This window comes from Eschrichtius robustus, chromosome 5 (genome assembly GCF_028021215.1).
Source record: "Eschrichtius robustus isolate mEscRob2 chromosome 5, mEscRob2.pri, whole genome shotgun sequence".
NCBI lineage: Eukaryota > Metazoa > Chordata > Mammalia > Artiodactyla > Eschrichtiidae > Eschrichtius > Eschrichtius robustus.
The window spans coordinates 55,020,467-55,038,159 of record NC_090828.1 but is presented as its reverse complement, the minus strand read 5'-3'; the positions used below and the strand labels follow the sequence as shown (position 1 = coordinate 55,038,159).

The following is a 17,693-nucleotide window of genomic DNA, read 5'->3' as shown; positions in this document are numbered from 1 at the left end:
AGGGGAAAAGTACCAGACAGCTAGTGGTAAAGGATGGGGCAAGAGCTGAGGGGCCAACAGGGTATTAAAGTTAGAAGGAAAACTGTAAGCAGAAGAGGATGGAGTCACTCTAACCTTTCAGAGTGATGGAACCAACACAGGTGTCACCCCCGACGTCGTTCGTGGCTTTACACTGATACTCCCCAATGTCTGCAGCACTGACGTTCAGGATGTGAATACTCGTCAGGAAGTTCTCAGACATTATCTTGTACTTCTTGCCACTCCTAAGTTCTCTCTTGTCTTTATGCCAAGAAACTTGAAACGGGGGGGTGCCCTGAAGCTCACATTCAAGGTGAACATCAGCTCCTTCCAGCGTCTCAACGGGATGAGGCTTTTTGCGGAAAACGGGTGGTTCTAAAATTAGGAAAAAAGGAAAATTAGGATGTGTTCTGTAACTATGTAGTTACAAGTAAGAATCAGTTTTCCATTCCACCATAGAGAGAGAATATCACACTCGATTTTCTATTGTGTCCTTTAAAATTTTTAGAACCTCGACGGAGAGTCAAACAGGGAATTGAGAGGACAACTAGGAGGAAGCTAACGTGAAAAACATGAAAGAAGGGTAGGAGCTGACCTTTAACTTTTAAGGAGGTGCTGCTGCTTGCTCTGCCCACTGCGTTGTGGGCCTCACACGTGTAGTCTCCACTGTCTTCCACAGTGAGAGCGTGAATTTCCAATACCACCACCGAGTCAAGGAATGACATTCTGAATTTACTGCTCTCTTGAATTTCAGTCTCGTCCTTATACCATAAAACTTTGATTTCTGGAGACCCTCCTATTTTACATTCATATCTTGTAGATTCACCTTGTTTCATGATTCTTGAAGGTTCTAGCTTCTTAATGAACCTGGGGGGTTCTATGGAAGCAAGACAGAAAACACAAGGGAAGAGATGGGAAAGACACGTATAATTCAGGATGAAGTGAAAAATCAAACAGAGAGGTCTTTAGCTCTGGAAAACATATTTATTTGCTGCAGTTCAAGGAAGAATAGTTAGGTGAAACTTAACTAGAAAATTCCTATAAAATATATTTATTTTTGTAAGCACCCACATCAAATATTATTGCAAAAGGAAAGAAGAAGAGACATTAATCCCCTTTGTGCAATCCTCCTACCAGCAAAAGAATCACTTTGTGCAAGATCACAGTCAGAGTGTGTATCTGTTGGTGAAATCACACTACGGTTTACAGGGATTGAGAGAGTTTGATTACTTTCTTGTATGTGAAGCAGTGCAGAACGGTCTATTTCCTATGGCTGCAAAGATATCAGTTATGTACCATGAAGAGTCAGAGTAGCAAAATTGGGTCAGATATCTTAATATTTTAAAGTGCTATTTTCTCTTATAGGCCTTAAATAGATATTTCTTCAACCTTCATAATATCCCTTTGAAGTGGGGAGAACAACCGCTTTCTTCATTAACTGAATCAAAAAATTCAAGTTTAGGGAGATAAAAATAATAAGCGATATATCACAGAGCACATGGGCTGCTAAATCTAACTCTGTTTTAATTTAAAGTTATTTATAAACTATCACCAGAAAAACCCTTAAAAATGCTCTCATGGGTTAGACCAGCAGCTCATTGAGTTAAATGTTTGATTTCTGACCACAGCAGCCTTGAACACGCTACAGAGACACATGGTTGCCTTCCACGATGTCAGATATTGATGTACTCCCCAGTCCCCTGGCTTCCACTGTTATTTAAGTGGGGCTAGTAGAGGAAAAGAAGTTGACACAATCTGACTCTTCTTGAAGGGCTTGATAGTTTGGGGCTCTGCTAGCCCCTCGAGGAACAAAATCCATTAATTTATAAACTAATGTGGAAAGTAAGTCATTCGAGACAACTTCCTTTTATTGTCCTAAGATAATTTCTTTCAAACTTGGGTTTTCTTGCAATTCCGTGAAAAGTTTTTGTTCACTCTCCCTCTAGTCTCTATTTTCAGCCTTTGAAAATGGACCTTCAGTCCATGTTTGACCAGTTTTATATTTTTTTAAATAAACATTATAAAAAACTTGCTCCCACTTAGAAGACCCTGGATCTATTCAATCACTTCCAATTCCTAGATCATAGTCCTAAACATATCTTTCGAGCACACGCTTTCTCCTATATTTTCAGACGTTGAAATGAGACCTTACTACTTCACTTGAACAAGTACCTTGTACACCCAGATGAGCAGAACAAGAGTCTTTTCCAGCGACGTTGCTTGCATAGCAGGTGTATTGCCCAGCATCGCCTTTGCCTACTTTGAGAACCGTCAGAGTGGCAGTATTTTCAACCAAAGTCATCTTGTAGTTGCCTCCAGGGCGAATCTCTCGGTTATCTTTGGCCCAAGTGATCTTGATTGGTGCAGTTCCAGTTATGTGACATTTAAAAGAACCACTTTCTCCAAGAGCAAGATCTACCGACTCAGGCTTTAGATCAAAGAAAGGAGGTACTTCATGTTCTGAAAAGAATGAAGACCAACATGGTGACTTCAGTTTTCATGCTCCCAGACGTGGAGCAGAAACTAAGTGGCACCAGACCTTTGGTGGCCCGGAGCAGTGAAACTGCTTTATGATGAAGAGGGTAATGTGATGAGCTACTCACCTAAGAGGATGAGCTTCGCACTGGATGAAGCTGTCCCAAGAGGACTGGAAGCCGAGCAACTGTACTGACCAACATGGCTCTGGTCAGTTTGCAAAATCTGAAGAGTTGCTACGTTATGAACAAAAGATGTTTGCAAATTAGCATCATCTTTCAAAAGTACCCCATCTTTGAACCAAGACACTTGAAGAGGTTCTGAGCCATTGATGCGACATTCAAATGCAACTGGGAAGCCAAGGGTCTCCTGAACATCCTTCAGTTTTCTTGCAAAGGAAGGTGGAAGTTTGCGCTCTGGAAGGGAGTCACAGACAATCCTTATTTACAAGAGAGAAAACACCCGCAGCATACTTCAACCCATTAACATTGGGATGTTTTTAAGAAAGTGGATCTGTCAACACACAGCAAGACTTTTTAGGACAACCATCGTCACCTTTGATAACGAGCACAGCTGAGGAAGCCACTGCCCCCACACTGTTTTCGGCCTTGCACGTGTATTCTCCTATGTCACTGGGATCCACTTTGTTGATTACTAAGGAGGCAACATTATTTCTGAATTGCATTTTATACGCAGGAGCCGATCGTAGCTTTGTGTGTTCTTTATACCAAGAAATTCTGATTTCTGGGGTTCCATCCACTTTACACTGTAAAGTTACAGGTTCTCCGATGGCTGCTTCCATGTGTTCCAGAGGCTCAATAAAATAAGGTGGTTCTGAGGTAGAAAGGATGGTAATCAATCAATCATACTAGCTAAAAGAGGATGTTTTAAAAGAAAGAAAAGAGAGCAATAAGAAGAGGTAACTGTCAACACACCTAAGACAGATACCAGCGCTTCACAAATATCTTGACCGGCCTCATTTTCTATGAGGCAACTGTATTGTGCATAATCTTCTATTGTGCTATCAAGAATTTCCAGGATCGTAGATTTTTCCGTCATGGTAATGCTGCAATTCCGAGATTGTGTAAGGGGGAACTCATTCTTCATCCAGCTCACCAAGATGGGAGGTGTGCCGGTAAACGTGGCCTCGAGAACGATGGGGTTTCCTGTCTCGACGCTGAAATCAGCCAATCTTTTCACAAAGGTGGCTGGTTCTATAAGGAGAAAACAGCAGGGCAGAAGTGGCATCTTCAAATAAGGAATCAGAAAAGAATGCTAAAGATACACGTTTTAGAGAAAAGAGCAAACCTTTCACAAAAAGATGCGCGGTACAGGAAGCACTGCCCGCGTCGTTAGTCACGAGGCAAGAATAGTCCCCGCTTTGCAATGGCTCCACCTCAAACAATTCCAGTTCTGTGACAAAATCTTCCAGAGAGATGCTGCATGACTCCCCTGACACCAGTTCCCTGCTGCCTTTAAACCATTTGACCTCGAAAGGCGGGGTGCCTCTAATGACACTGGTGAATGTGAGGCTCGTTCCAGGGAGAACTTCCAAAGAATCAGGGGTTTGTTCAAAAGACGGTGGTTCTAGATACCCCAGGAGTGGGGGAGATCAAGAGAAAAAAGAAATCCAATTGAACAGTGCTTTTGCTCCTTGAAGAAAAGGGAGTTAAGACTACACACGAAGACAAAATAAAGAAATCCCCTGTGAGGGAGGCACTAAGTCACACAGCAGCCTGGTCCCTGCGCACTGACCTTGGACAGTCAGGACGGCCGAGCATTCGTCTGACCCAGCCACGTTGGCGGCCACGCACGTGTATGTGCCTGTGTCGGAGGGCTCCAAGAAGCTCAGATTCAAAGTACAGACGTTTTCCGAAAAGCTGGACTGGCATTTAGGCCCACTAACAATCTCATTTCCATCCTGAAACCAGCCCACGGAGATGGGCGTGGAGCCGGAGACTCTGCACTCCAAAACCACCGAGGCCCCCAGGATGGCGTTGGTGTCCTTCAACTTGCGGATGAAGGAAGGAGGCACAACTCGATCTACGTGGGGAAGGGTAGTTTTCCGTTGAAAGAGAAGCTTTATTTTCTACCCCAGGAAAAACGGTATATTCACAAAAACCTCATACTACTCACCCGAAACGTGGACAGACACAGTGCAGTTACTTTTACCAACACTGTTTTTCACTTCAAAGCTATATAACCCCTTGTCACTCATTTCTGCACAAAGGATTTTAAGTGAAGCCACTTTGTTGACGAACGTGATGTGATGTTTGCTGTCTGCAGATAATTCTCTCCCATCTTTGAACCACTTGGCTGAAAGTTCTGGTGTCCCAGCCACTGCACACTCTAATGCAAAAGGATTTCCAGTAGTGACAGTCATGGGTTCTGGTTTCTCTATGATTCTGGCTGGTTCTGAAAGAAGAAGTATAGTGCATTGAACACAAAGTCTTCTTTCAACTAAGAGTGTAATCAGTATATTATTGGCTAAGAGTAATATCTGCAGGCAATGATCATGGGTCAATCAACCTGATTTTTTTCTCAGGCTGTACTGTGTTACTAACCTAGGACAGTCAAGACTGCTGAACACTCTCTCATTCCGGCGTCGTTTCTGATCTGGCACACATATTTTCCAGAGTTAGATGCTTCTGGGCTCCCAAGTTGGAGTGTTGCAACGTTATCAATGAATGAAATCCTAGTGTTTTCACTCTCTCTGATGATGTCACCTTTATCTTTCAGCCAGACGACAGTAATGGGCTGGAAGCCTTCCACTACGGCCCGTAACTCAACGGCATCCCCAGCGAGGGTTGAGGTGTCACTTAGCTTCTTCACAAACCGTGGGGCTTCTAATGAAAGAAATTTGTGGTTAAAGAAAAAAGATGAGAATCACAGCCACATACATTATTGGTCAAGCAAGAAAAGATGAAAGCAAGAGATAAATATTTTTGTGCCCATGGATACAAACCTTTGAATGTGACAGTGCAAACACACGTGTCACTTCCCACCTCATTAGCAGCTTTGCAGTGATATTCTCCTACATCGGCAGCTTCCAGATTAAGGATGTGGAGACTTGTATCAAAATTTTTCGAAGTGATTTTAAATTTCTTGCTTCTCCGAACTTGCTTTCGATCTTTAACCCACACCACTTCAAATGGGGGGGTTCCCGAAATTTCACATTGCAAGATAACTTCAGAACCTTTAAGGGCTCCTACTGGAGAAGGCTTCTGGGTGAAAACAGGAGGTGCTACCAGAAGAAAAGAAGATAAGAGATGAGAGCATTTGCCTAATGAAAGGGAAAAAATATTTTAGAGTCTAAATCGTTGAGTGCCTGGTGCGACCATATGACAGTATACTAACATAAGAAATGACTAGTCATAAAAACTAGTTTAAGAATTGCAAGCAAATCCCCTTAACTAGCCTTTTTATTTTGGAGCTCAGAACACTGCTGAAAAAGAATCCAGATCAGAGGAGAAGGAAGAAAGAAAGCAGCTTAGCATGTCTAACCTTTAATCGTCAGGGCTGTGCTGCAGCTGGCGTCCCCAACACTGTTATGGGCTTCACAGATATAGTCCCCACTATCCTCTGTGCTGGCTTCATTGACGGTGAGCGATGCCACAGAATCCACGAATGACATGTTGTATTTCCAACTTTCATGAAGTTCACCGTCATTTCGGAACCACAAAACTTTGATTTCCGGGGAACCGCTTATTTTACATTGCAGTTTGATGGATTCTCCCTGCTTTGCAACTTTTGAAGCTTCTAATTTCTTAACGAACTTTGGAGGTTCTAGTAAGTCAAAGGAAAAAAACAGCTTACATTTGTAGCTGAAGAGTCCATAAATACATTTTTAATCTGGTTTATTAGTAAGAATATATGTACTTTCTGAGAATTTTGTGGTAAAATATATTATCTTTTCTATTAAACTTCTAATATTTTTAATAGAGAATTTAATTGGCAAATTACTCTTTGTAGTTTGGATATGGAAACTAAAACATGTAAGTTAATGCATTATAGAGGTATTTGATCAAAATGGTAAGTCAGAATGCCATATAATAGGAAAGAGCGAAAAAAGAGAGAGTTGAAACAACATTTAACAAATTTCAATTAAACAACCCTCTGATAAGACTACTTTTAGAGATACACTAACTTAAAGAACAAAATAAAGAGAAAACAGAACTTCGATGAATGTTGCCTCCACCACTAACATACAAATTCCAACACGATCCAGTTACTTTATCACGAACATTTAAAAACTAAAGAAAGTTTTCGAAGAAAATTACACAACACGGGAAAGAACGATATTGGTAAATGCCATGTGAAGATACCTTTTACACTGAGTTGAGCTGAGCACATGTCTTTGCCAACATCGTTGGTTGCTTGGCAAGTATATTGACCAGAGTCTCCTTTGCCTACTTTAAGAATTCTCAAATGGGGAGTGTTTCCCACACATGTAATTGTGTAGTTTCCTCCAGGACGGATTTCCTTGTTATCTTTTGACCAAGTAATTCGCATTGGTTGAGCACCAGTAACATGACACTCAAAGTCAGCACTTTCCCCAGCAATAACATCTATAGATACAGGCTTGATGTCAAAGAAGGGAGATTTCTTAGGTTCTGAAAGATGAGAAGAAAAGGCAACGTGGGTTTTTTTTCTCTTTTTTATTGGCCGTTTCTACTTTGACAATGAATAAGAAGTCATGGTTTGCAAGGAGAGAGAGTAACATGGGAACAAACCTCTTGCTGTCAGTCTAGCACTGGAAGATGCTGTTCCAAGTGAATTAGAAGCTGAGCAGGAGTATTGGCCAGAGTGACTCAAGTCTGTTTGCAAAATTTTTAAAGTTGCCACATTATCTACAAATGATGTCTGTAGATTTTCATCATCTCGTAAAAGTACCCCATCTCTATACCAGCACACTTGGATGGGTGTGGAGCCATTCAATCGACAAGTGAGGGTAACTGGTAACCCAACAGTTTGTTCGATATCCTTTAATTGCCTTGCAAAGGAAGGTGGGAGCTGGCGCTCTGTCGGAAGACAAGTAATACTTGAGGCGTTAGTAGATGAAATAAAAATTTCCCCATAAAGATAAGAGTGAAGACAAGGAAAAAAGAAACTTCTTAATTTCTAAAATAATATCATCACCTTGAATTCTGAAGACAGTCTTAGAAGAAGCAGTCCCTATACTGTTTTCTGCTTTACATGTGTACTCTCCACTGTCACTGATGTTCACTTTATTAAAAACAAGCGTGGCCACATTGTTTGTAAAATAGGTCCTGTAGTCAGGAGTTGACCGTAACTTGGTATCGCCTTTGTACCAAGACACTGTAACTTCTGGTGTCCCAGCAACTTGGCATTGTAAAGAAACCGAATCTCCAACTGATGCCTCCAGAGGCTTCAGTTCCGTAACAAAATAAGGTGGTTCTAAAGAAGAAAGATTCACAGTCAGCAACTGGAATTAAAGAAAAACCACGTGCCTCATGTTAGACAAATGGCAATCATTTGAGAATAAGAAACACACCTAATGTGGATACCAGAGCTTCACAAACATCCCTTCCTGCCTCGTTTTCAATCTCGCAAGAATACTGTCCTGCATCTCCTTTTGTGCTATTCAGAATTTCCAGGATGCAGGTCTTCTCTGTTGTGACTATGTTGCATTTTTCAGATGGTGTAATGTTCACACCATCCTTTTTCCAGGTAACTGAAATGGGTAGTGTTCCAGCGTAGGTGCTCTCCAGAATGATGGACTTCCCTGGTTCTATAGAGTGACCACTTAATTTCTTCACAAATACAGCTGGTTCTGGGGAGTGACAAAGCACAGCAGTTAAACACAGTGAAAACACAAACAAAGATGCCCCTTAAAAAGTAGGAAGCACAAATGTACTGGAGCAAACCTTTTACAAAGAGACGGGTAGTGCAGGATGTTTGGCCGGCATTGTTAGAAACCACACAGGTATATTCCCCGCTCTGAGATATGTCGACATTAAATAATTCCAGTTCTGCCACGGTGTCTTCAAAATAGATGTTACATCTGTCTCCTTTCACCAGTTCTCTGGCACCTCTGAACCAGCCAACCTTGAATGGAGGTGTTCCTCTAATGACACTTGTGAAGGTGATGTTTTTGCCTGGTAGTACTTCCAAAGGTTCAGGTTCCTTCACAAAAGAGGGTGGTTCTACATAGACAAGGAGGACAATGATAAAATCCTGTAAGCTTCGAATTTAGTTGCAATTTTGAATCAAAAAGAAGAGCACTTTTGAATGTGCGTCAACCTGGATATGCACCCAAAGAGGAACTCATAAGAAAGGGTGTGAGCGTCTAACACTGACCTTGTACAGCCAACACAGCACGGCATTCATCAGACCCAGCGACATTAGCAGCCACGCATGCGTAATTGCCCATGTCCGATGAGTCCAGAGAATTCAGCTGTAACGCGCAGACATTATCTGAAAACGTGGTTTGGTACTTTGCTCCACTGACAATCTTGGTTTTCTCATGAAACCAGGCAACAGAGATAGGCGATGATCCAGCTACTTTGCACTCCAAGATGCAAGATGTACCCAGCACCCCAACTGTATCTTTCAGTCTTCGTGTGAAAGAGGGAGGAACCATTCGGTCTGCATGAGGAGAGGCAAGAGACTCGTGGTTTGAAAGAATAGAAGACACTTGAGAGAAGAAAGCGTGTGAAAGGAATTTGCATAAGCGATGGGAAGAACATATCTGAACTAACCTGAAACATCAACCACAGCTGTGCAGCTGCTTTTTCCGACATTATTTTGAACCTGGAAAGTGTATGTGCCTGCATCTTGCTTTTCAATGGAGAGAATCTTTAAGGAAGAGATTTTGTTGTAGAAGCTAAATTTGTGTTTTTGGCTGCTGGTCAACAGCTTTCCATCCTTGTACCATTCGACTGAGAGTTCAGGAGTGCCAGCCACCTTACACTCCAGATTGCACGTTTCTCCTGCAGTCACTGTCATCGAACCTGCCTTCTCGACAATGACCGCAGGCTCTGAAATAAAATGTGATAGCCATCTGTCAAAGCCTGTAACCTTTACCTTGTTTCTACTATCAAATTCATTAACACTGTTTCTTCCAATGATATGGATATCTTCGGGCTCTCTCTCTCTCTCTCTTTCTCTAGACCTTAAAATGTGATTCCATAATTACACACTGTCATGAAATTATACGAGTTATTATTAAGAAATATGTTGGTGCATTAGTTGCTTCCAAAACAATTCAATGTACAAATCAATGTCGATATATATTGATTTGCGCTTGACCCTCTCTACAACAAAGCCTACATGTTGTTATGAATTACTCAGTATTTCTGTTCCACTTTAAGGTGCTAAAGACAGGTTTTTGAAAGTTGTTATCCAAACAATGGCAAAATTAAAAATGAATATGCCCAAAGATGAAAGTGCAAGTCGTTCCTGTCAAACTTTGATCTTTGGAGTTCTTGTCAGCTTTAACAACTGTTACTTTGGGAAAAAATTTCCTTGTAGTATATGCTGGGCTCCCAATTTTTTCATGCTTCAACAAAAGGCAGTCCTGATTACATCTCCTAACCCATCAAGAAAATAATAAAAGAGACGGCTCATTTTTGTTAGGCTCACAGACACAGAAAAGAGTGTTTGAAAGGTCCTTTCCCCTAAAGCTTTGAAATGGGTGATGATTGATATAGTTCTAGAAATTCAAAACAGGAGATTCTACCAGTATCTCTTAGCAAGTCATCTCAGCGTTTGGCACCTCCTTGTATCAAGGAACTATCGCACCATATTGTACCAACCTAAAACAGTCAACGTGGCCATGTTCTCCCTCATTCCACCATCATTCTTGATTTGGCAGATATACTTCCCAGCATTAGCTGGTTCTGCTTTTGCAAACTGCAGAGTTGCAACATTTTCCACAAATGTTATTCTGATGTTTTCACTTTCTCTAATCACTTCTTCCTTTTCTTTAAGCCACTGGACAGAAATAGGCTGGGTGCCTTCTATGGATGCTTGTAACTCAGCGGGCTCACCAGCTAAAACCGTGAGGCTATTCAGTTTGGAGACAAATCTTGGTGGTTCTGAAGAGGGAAAGATGGATGGAGATTGTTGGAAAGATTGTCGAGATAATGGAAGAGAGAAAACAAATAAGCATTTTGCACGTTCCTGCCATTTCTGCCATGAGCAGGAAATAATGCTTACCTTTTAATTTTACAGTACAAATGCAAGTATCACTTCCTACTTCATTCTGTGCTTTGCAGTGGTATTCACCAATATCTGAAGTGTTGACACTGAGAATGTGAATACTTGCATGGAAATTTTTGGATGTAATCTTGTATTTCTTGCTACTTCGGAGTTGTCGCTTATCTTTGTACCAAACCACCTCAAATGGTGGTGTTCCCAAAAGTTCACATTCAAGACTAACTTCAGCATTTTTAAGGGTTTCTACCACAGGAGGGAAGCTGCTAAAAACAGGTGGTTCTGTAAAAAACAAGAATTCCTCATGAATTGGGCTACTTAACTTCATAGAATATTTTTAGTTCTTTGTTTTTAAATTGGAAGAATGAGTCAAGATACTATAATAGGTCTAGCACTATCACTTTAGTGTTGAGGAGTAACAGCTTCAGAGAAGCCATCAGCCTTTACAAAATCACTCTGCTTCACTGGCCGAGAACCCGGGCTAGACCTCAGGTGACCTTACTGAGCAGTTCAACATTCTGTCTACTCCACCTTACTACTTTTTCTGGGACTATAAAGATTGATGCACAAAACTGTAAAGCAAAACAAAACAATAACCAAACAAACCCCCAAACCCAAGTGTAAGAATCAATATGATTTGCATGAGGTATGGAGTCCTGACTTCAGGAATGAAATTTTTTGTATACGCATTACAGTTGGGACACTTGGAAGTTATCACAACATTTGTGCTCTAAGTCTTCCATGTCAACAAGTGGTTTTTGTAATAATCGCCTTACAATATGGCAAACTTGGACTTTGTGAAAAAAATTCTTGAAAATACTAGTACTATTTGCGACAAAGTATAGTGATATAATTTTAAAAAATAGGAACTGACTTTTGAGAGAGAAAAATATATATAATTGTCCTGTTGTAAATGTAAGGTTAAAATCCGTATTGCTTGAACCTTGTATATATGTGGTAAATATTCCTTGCTTTTAATGATAGATAACGATTAGAGTGAGGACGATGATATATTTATAAGTGGACTGAAGGCAAAAATTAATTTTAAAATGCCCACTTTGTTTCTTTGAGCATTTTGGAAACATCAAATTTGAACTTCTTGGCTAATATGTTGAGGTGAGTAGAATTACGGCATTGGAGTTAACAAGAAAAATATCTCAGAATGATTGGCTACAGTAAGCAAATCTTAAGAAGAAAAAACATCTAAAAATGGAAATAATACTAGTTTGGGAAAATGTTCTATGATCTCAAATGGAAGCTAAAAATGACAGCAAAAGAATGAAGAGCTATGATAGCCTGGGGAGAAGAAGGTGGGTTTCAGGTAATGAGGAACAGAGGAAAGAGGTTTCTACCTTTCACTATAACCTTGGTACTGCAGCTTGTGCTGCCAGCAGGGTTCTGAGCCTCACAAATGAAATCCCCACTGTCCTCAGTATCAAGACTATTCATCTGTATGACGGCCACTGAGTCAATGAAAGCCATTCTATATTTATCACTGGCTGGGAGTTCATGTTCATTTCTGTACCACACAACTCTGATGTCTGGGGATCCAGTTATCTTGCATTCAAGTCGTGCTGAGTCACCTGCTTTCACTATTTTGGTTGCTTCTAGTTTCTTTGCAAACTTTGGTGGTTCTAGAGAGTGAAGAAAAGAGGAGATTTATGAGGGAACAGAGCAGATATAAATAACAAAAGTTCAATTAGGTACTACATAGGAAAGAGAAAAACATGAACAATGCCTGGCAAATAGAGTGTACTGTGTTAGAAAGAAGGGTACTTTCTTGACTGGGTACATACATTGTAAAAGATTACAGAAAGGACAGGAGCCACAGGTCAGACAGAAACATAAAACAATCAAACTTGCACACCTGTCACAAGCAACACTGTGGTACAAGAGTCGCTACCAACATCGTTGGTAACTTGGCAAGTATATTGTCCAGTCTTGGAAGCATCCACTGAATAGAGATTTAAAAAGGTAGTTGATCCTTCCAAGCCAATGAAATATTTAGGTCCAGAGGCAAGTTCCACATCATCCTTAAACCACTTTACTTTAAACGGTGGTGTTCCTTTTAGTATAGCTTTAAATTCCACTGTAGAATCAGGTATGGCTTGTTGTCGCTCAGGTTTCACTAGGAAACTTGGTGGTTCTATAGATTTTAAGGGAAATACATATAATTAAATTCCTTGTTGTTGGGTTATTTTGACAGTTTTATGGACATATAAAAAAACATTATTGAAAAGAGGTAATGACTGAATATTTCTAGAACTCAATATATATGTATCTAAAGAAACAGAATTATGGAGACTTTTAGTTTCAAAGGACTCCAGGAAAGAGTGCTATATTTGAAAAGCAATCGCAGAGAAGGGTCAGGAAGAGGTAAAGAAATTCTGACCTTTTACAGTTAAGATGCCACTGCATGCCTCGTCCCCTGCTACATTTGAGACTTTGCATGTGTAATTCGCAGTATCTTCTAATTCCAGATTACTAACGTCCAGCGACACAGTGTTTTCGTGACAGACGAGCCTGTATTTTGCACTTGTAGTTATTTCTTTTCCATCCTTAAACCACTGAGCACTAATAGGAAGTGAGCCAGAAACCTTGCACTCCATATGAATGGAAGAGCCTAGAACTTTATCCATTTTGCTTAATTTTTTGGTGAATGATGGAGGAATATTTTGATCTGTCCAATGCAAACAGCAAAACACATCCATTAATATGTCGCCATTTGTTTACCAAGGACAATAATATACATAAGGGAAGCTGACTGGGGCCAAGATACAAACCTAGCACTCTCAGGTAGGCGTCACAGCTACTGCTTCCAAAGTCATTTTCCACCTTGAAAGTATACGCCCCGCTGTCTTGCTTCATTACTGACTGAATCCTAAACCTGGCCACGTTATTTTCAAAACTCATTGAAAAATATCTACTGGGCACTATTTGTCTCCCATCTTTAAACCACTTCACTATGAGTTCTGGCGTTCCGGCCACAAGACACTCCAAGGTCACTGGGTCTTTTTCAGTGACATCAACAGACTTAGGTTTCTCTAGGATATGAGCGGGTTCTGTAGTAAGAATGAAAACGTGGATGAGTTTCATTAATAATTCCATAGAGCCAAGGAACTGCTTGTGAAATTGTCTTCACAGAATAACTCTTGAAAGGGATTAGCTTACACACCTTGTACTAAAAGGAAAGCATAACACCTCTCAACTCCTGACTCGTTCTTGGCTTGACACGTATACCTCCCGCTGTGTCCATTATCCACAGATCTGATTTGAACTGTGGCCACATTGTTCACAAAGGAGATGTGAACATTATCATCTTCATCCAGAATCTGATCATCCTTGAGCCAGGTTATAAAAATGGGAGAAGAGCCCGCCACAGTGCTCTGAAAGGTGGCAGAACTTTTCAGAACAGTAGTGACGTTTTCTATCTTCTTAGTGAACGAGGGTGGCTCTGTGATTAAAGTAGACAGTGTGAAAAGAAGAGGTATATTGGAACTCCTACCCATCATACAAGGTTAAAGAGCATTACAGAATTTTTATCAGATAGCCTGCTCCTTGTGTGTCTAACTGACCTTTCAGAGAGACTCTAGCACTACAAGAACAGCTGCCGCCTTCGTTGGATACGATGCACTGGTATTCACCAGTGTCTGAGGGGTCACATTTGTTGATACTGAGATTAAACACTGACACTCTGTCAGTCAGCGTATACTTTTTGCTGCTTCGAATTTCCTTGTTATTCTTCAGCCAAGTGACCTCAAATGGAGATGTTCCCATAACTTCACACTCCAGCTCCACGTCACTACCTTTGACTACTTCCACGGGCTTCAGCTCCCTGATAACGGTGGGAGGTTCTAAAGATTCAAAAGGAAGACAGAGAACAGCTTACTCAAAGGAAGACCCGAGGACTAGCCAGCAGCACAGCCAGAAAGGAGAGAAGATGCAGTAACGAACCTTTCACTTTTAACTCAATGCTGCAGCTTGCCGTGCCAGCGTCGTTACGAGCTTCACAGACATAAGTCCCACTATTTTCTACCCTGGCACCAGAAATTTGGAAAGTGGCTAAACCGTCAGTGAAGGAAATGCCATGTTTCTCTATGGCTGTTATTTCATTCCCGTCCAGATACCAAGAAACTCTGATTTCAGGAGTGCCTGTTATTTGGCATTCAAATGTCGTGGATTGTCCAGTCCTCAGCACTAGGACTGGGCTGGGCTTCTTAATGAAGTGAGGAGGTTCTAAAGATGGGGGAAAACATGTGATATTGAACACTTTTTAAACCAAAGGCCAATGAGAATCGTTTTCTTAAGCCTCTTCCCTCCCTCCAAGAAAATCTAGGCAAGCAAGACAATGAGAAAATGTAGAGACCAGACCTTTTACAAAGAGAGTGGCTTTACTGGTTGCTGTGCCAACATCGTTGCTCAGTTGGCAAATGTAGGTCCCCACATCAGCAGCTTTGGCTGAAAAGATCTCTAGAATGGTGGAGGTGTCATCCTTCCAAACTGAGCGAGCTGCTCCCGAGTGCAACTCTTTGTTATCTTTAAACCATTTTATTGTCATGGGTGCAGTGCCACCCACGAGCGCCTTTAATTGAACCCTTGTATTGGGATTGACATCTTGTGACTGTGGCTTTTCCAGGAAGTAAGGGGGTTCTGGGGTGAAAGAAAAAGAAGCAAAAGGGGAAAGGAATGGTTTATTTTAGAATGATCAGTCAAGGTAAGAATTAAGAAATGAGAGAGCAATAAGTTCTTGAGAGGCGGGGATAAAAACTGCCAACCTTTGACTGTCAGATGGCCACTGCACTGGTTGTGTCCTGCCTTATTAGTGGCAGAACAAGTGTAGGTTCCACTGTCTGTACCTTCCAGCTGACTGATTTCCAAGAAGGCAGTATTGTCATGAAAAGAGAATTTGTATTTTTCACTAGCTGTTATTTCTTGGTCATCTTTGAACCACTGGATGCTCATGGGATGTGACCCAGCCACTATACATTCTAAGTCAATAAAAGACCCTTTAATGCTGTCCATTTTCTTCAGCCTTTTGGTGAATGAGGGAGGTATGATAAGATCTATGCAATGAAAAAGAAAAAAAAAATGGTTGGTCAACCTACCAATTTTTATTTTCTCTAAAATTGTAAGAGATGAAGGAGCACAGAAATGCCCAGTTTCTCTCCATAGAAAAGCTGTACCAACCTAATACATTAATGCTAGCCTTGCAGCTGCTCCTCCCGACATCATTTTGGACTTCGAAAGCATATTCTCCACTATCTCTCTTTTCTGTAGAAATAATCTTCAGTATAGAGACCGTGTCAGTGACACTGATTTTATATTTTTGGCCCAGGGTCAGTTCTTGGCCATCTTTAAACCATTTGGCTGTAATCTCCTTAGTCCCTGAAAATTTAACCTGCAAAGTGGCTGGGTCTCTTTGGGTGACATCTATAGACACAGCCTCCTCAATGATTGTTGCAGGTTCTGTAGAAAACAAAGGGATAGGTGTGGGTTGTGAATTGCTCTGCTGAAAGGCTTACATCTGCATTTTTTCCTAAAACCCACGGCAAACTTTCTGAACCAACCTTTTACTGAGAGTAATGCGGAACATCTCTGTACTCCTGCATCATTTTTGGCCTGACAGACATATTTCCCATCATGCTTGATTTCAATGCCACTGAGGTACAGGCTGGCCACATTGTTCTCAAAGGTCATTCTTATGTTATCATCTTCAGTGATTTCATCGTTGTCTTTTAGCCAAGTCACCGTGATTGGCAAGGAGCCCTTCAGAGTGGCCTGGAAGGCAGCGGTACCTCCTCTAAGGGAGCTGGTGCTCTCGATCTTCTTTACAAAAGCTGGGGGTTCTAGTAGAAGAATGAATTCTCAATGAATACCAGCTCTATAGCAAAACTGGCTTAAAAAAAAAAAAAAATCACTGACACTGCAGAAAAGCTGGTCCGTCATTAGAACTGACACTAACCTCTTAAAGTCACCTTGGCACTGCAGGTGTTGCTGCCCACCTCATTGGTCACCCGACACTGGTATTCACCCGTGTCCGCAGCTACAAACTTGAGGATCTGCAGGCTGACCAGCTGATCCTGAATGAAGGTTTTATACTTTCTACCACTTCGCAGTGCTGTGTTGTCTTTGAACCAAGTGATCTCAAAGGGAGGTGTGCCTGCCACCTCGGCCAGCAATGTGACATCATACTCCTTCAACACTTCAATGGGCTTAAATTCCTTGGTAAAGTAAGGTGACTCTATAGCGGAAAAGGAATTATTGTGAGTTAATGCGGGTGGAGTCTGTGCCCTGGGCCGAAACTTTGGTAACACAAGGGGCAATGTGAACACAAACCTTTGACTATTAAAATGCTACCACAGTGGTCACTGCCAGCCTCATTTTGAGCCTCACACATATATTCACCGCTGTCGTCAATGGCAACATCTTTAAGTGTTAGAACCGCGGTGGACTCCACAAAAGACATTTTGTGTTTGCTGCTCTCCTTAATTTCTCTGTCGTTTGCAAACCACGTTATTTTAATCGGAGGGGTGCCCGTTACTTTGCAGGCTAGCTGGGTGGCGTCTCCCTTTTTTAACAGCTGTGATGGCTCTAACTTTTCAACAAATGTGGCAGGTTCTGTGGAAGGCAAGAAATCACCCAGAAACGTGAGAAAGAGGAAAGAACTTCTAACAATGGTGGCACAAAGATGTCAAGAAAACCATGCAAACCTTTTACAAATAACTTTGCACTGCACTCCACGGCTCCAGCCACGTTGCTGACTGTACAGGTATATGTGCCTGAGTCGGAGGTTTTTACTACATAGAGTTCCAGGGAACTTTCTAAAGCTTCTTTGGTGATATAGCAGTTTCCACCGGAAACCAGCTCTTTGTCACCCTTAAACCATCTGACTGTGAGAGGGGTAGACCCTTGGAAGGTGCTCTTCAGGCAGATGGTCGAGCCGGGCAGAACATCCTTCGATGCCAGTTTAGTTACAAAACTGGGTGGTTCTAAAGAAGGGGGATAAGAAAGAATTTCAAAGA

At 41.4% G+C, this 17,693-nt stretch overlaps 1 protein-coding gene across 5 annotated transcripts in view; it reads right to left on the bottom strand.

Moving 5' to 3' along the window:
- Positions 1–17,693, bottom strand: part of TTN (titin) — a 279,823-nt gene that overhangs the window by 184,201 nt on the left and 77,929 nt on the right. For 2 of the 5 annotated variants that reach the window (XM_068543885.1, XM_068543886.1), the window contains 35 exons: positions 17,382–17,660; positions 17,008–17,289; positions 16,634–16,912; positions 16,239–16,517; positions 15,859–16,137; positions 15,447–15,734; positions 15,043–15,321; positions 14,626–14,907; positions 14,247–14,525; positions 13,847–14,125; positions 13,455–13,733; positions 13,064–13,351; positions 12,539–12,817; positions 12,024–12,305; positions 10,675–10,953; positions 10,272–10,553; positions 9,216–9,494; positions 8,815–9,102; positions 8,382–8,660; positions 8,009–8,287; positions 7,633–7,911; positions 7,227–7,514; positions 6,819–7,106; positions 5,998–6,279; positions 5,459–5,737; positions 5,058–5,339; positions 4,630–4,908; positions 4,249–4,536; positions 3,802–4,080; positions 3,429–3,707; positions 3,049–3,327; positions 2,622–2,909; positions 2,191–2,478; positions 614–895; positions 115–393 (listed from right to left, as the gene is read on the bottom strand). The exons of the other annotated variants lie outside the window; for them this stretch is intronic. In XM_068543885.1, the coding sequence (XP_068399986.1) occupies positions 115–393; positions 614–895; positions 2,191–2,478; positions 2,622–2,909; positions 3,049–3,327; positions 3,429–3,707; positions 3,802–4,080; positions 4,249–4,536; positions 4,630–4,908; positions 5,058–5,339; positions 5,459–5,737; positions 5,998–6,279; positions 6,819–7,106; positions 7,227–7,514; positions 7,633–7,911; positions 8,009–8,287; positions 8,382–8,660; positions 8,815–9,102; positions 9,216–9,494; positions 10,272–10,553; positions 10,675–10,953; positions 12,024–12,305; positions 12,539–12,817; positions 13,064–13,351; positions 13,455–13,733; positions 13,847–14,125; positions 14,247–14,525; positions 14,626–14,907; positions 15,043–15,321; positions 15,447–15,734; positions 15,859–16,137; positions 16,239–16,517; positions 16,634–16,912; positions 17,008–17,289; positions 17,382–17,660 (9,858 nt within the window). The remainder of the gene's footprint in view (positions 1–114; positions 394–613; positions 896–2,190; positions 2,479–2,621; positions 2,910–3,048; positions 3,328–3,428; positions 3,708–3,801; positions 4,081–4,248; positions 4,537–4,629; positions 4,909–5,057; positions 5,340–5,458; positions 5,738–5,997; positions 6,280–6,818; positions 7,107–7,226; positions 7,515–7,632; positions 7,912–8,008; positions 8,288–8,381; positions 8,661–8,814; positions 9,103–9,215; positions 9,495–10,271; positions 10,554–10,674; positions 10,954–12,023; positions 12,306–12,538; positions 12,818–13,063; positions 13,352–13,454; positions 13,734–13,846; positions 14,126–14,246; positions 14,526–14,625; positions 14,908–15,042; positions 15,322–15,446; positions 15,735–15,858; positions 16,138–16,238; positions 16,518–16,633; positions 16,913–17,007; positions 17,290–17,381; positions 17,661–17,693) is intronic. 5 annotated transcript variants of the gene reach the window in all.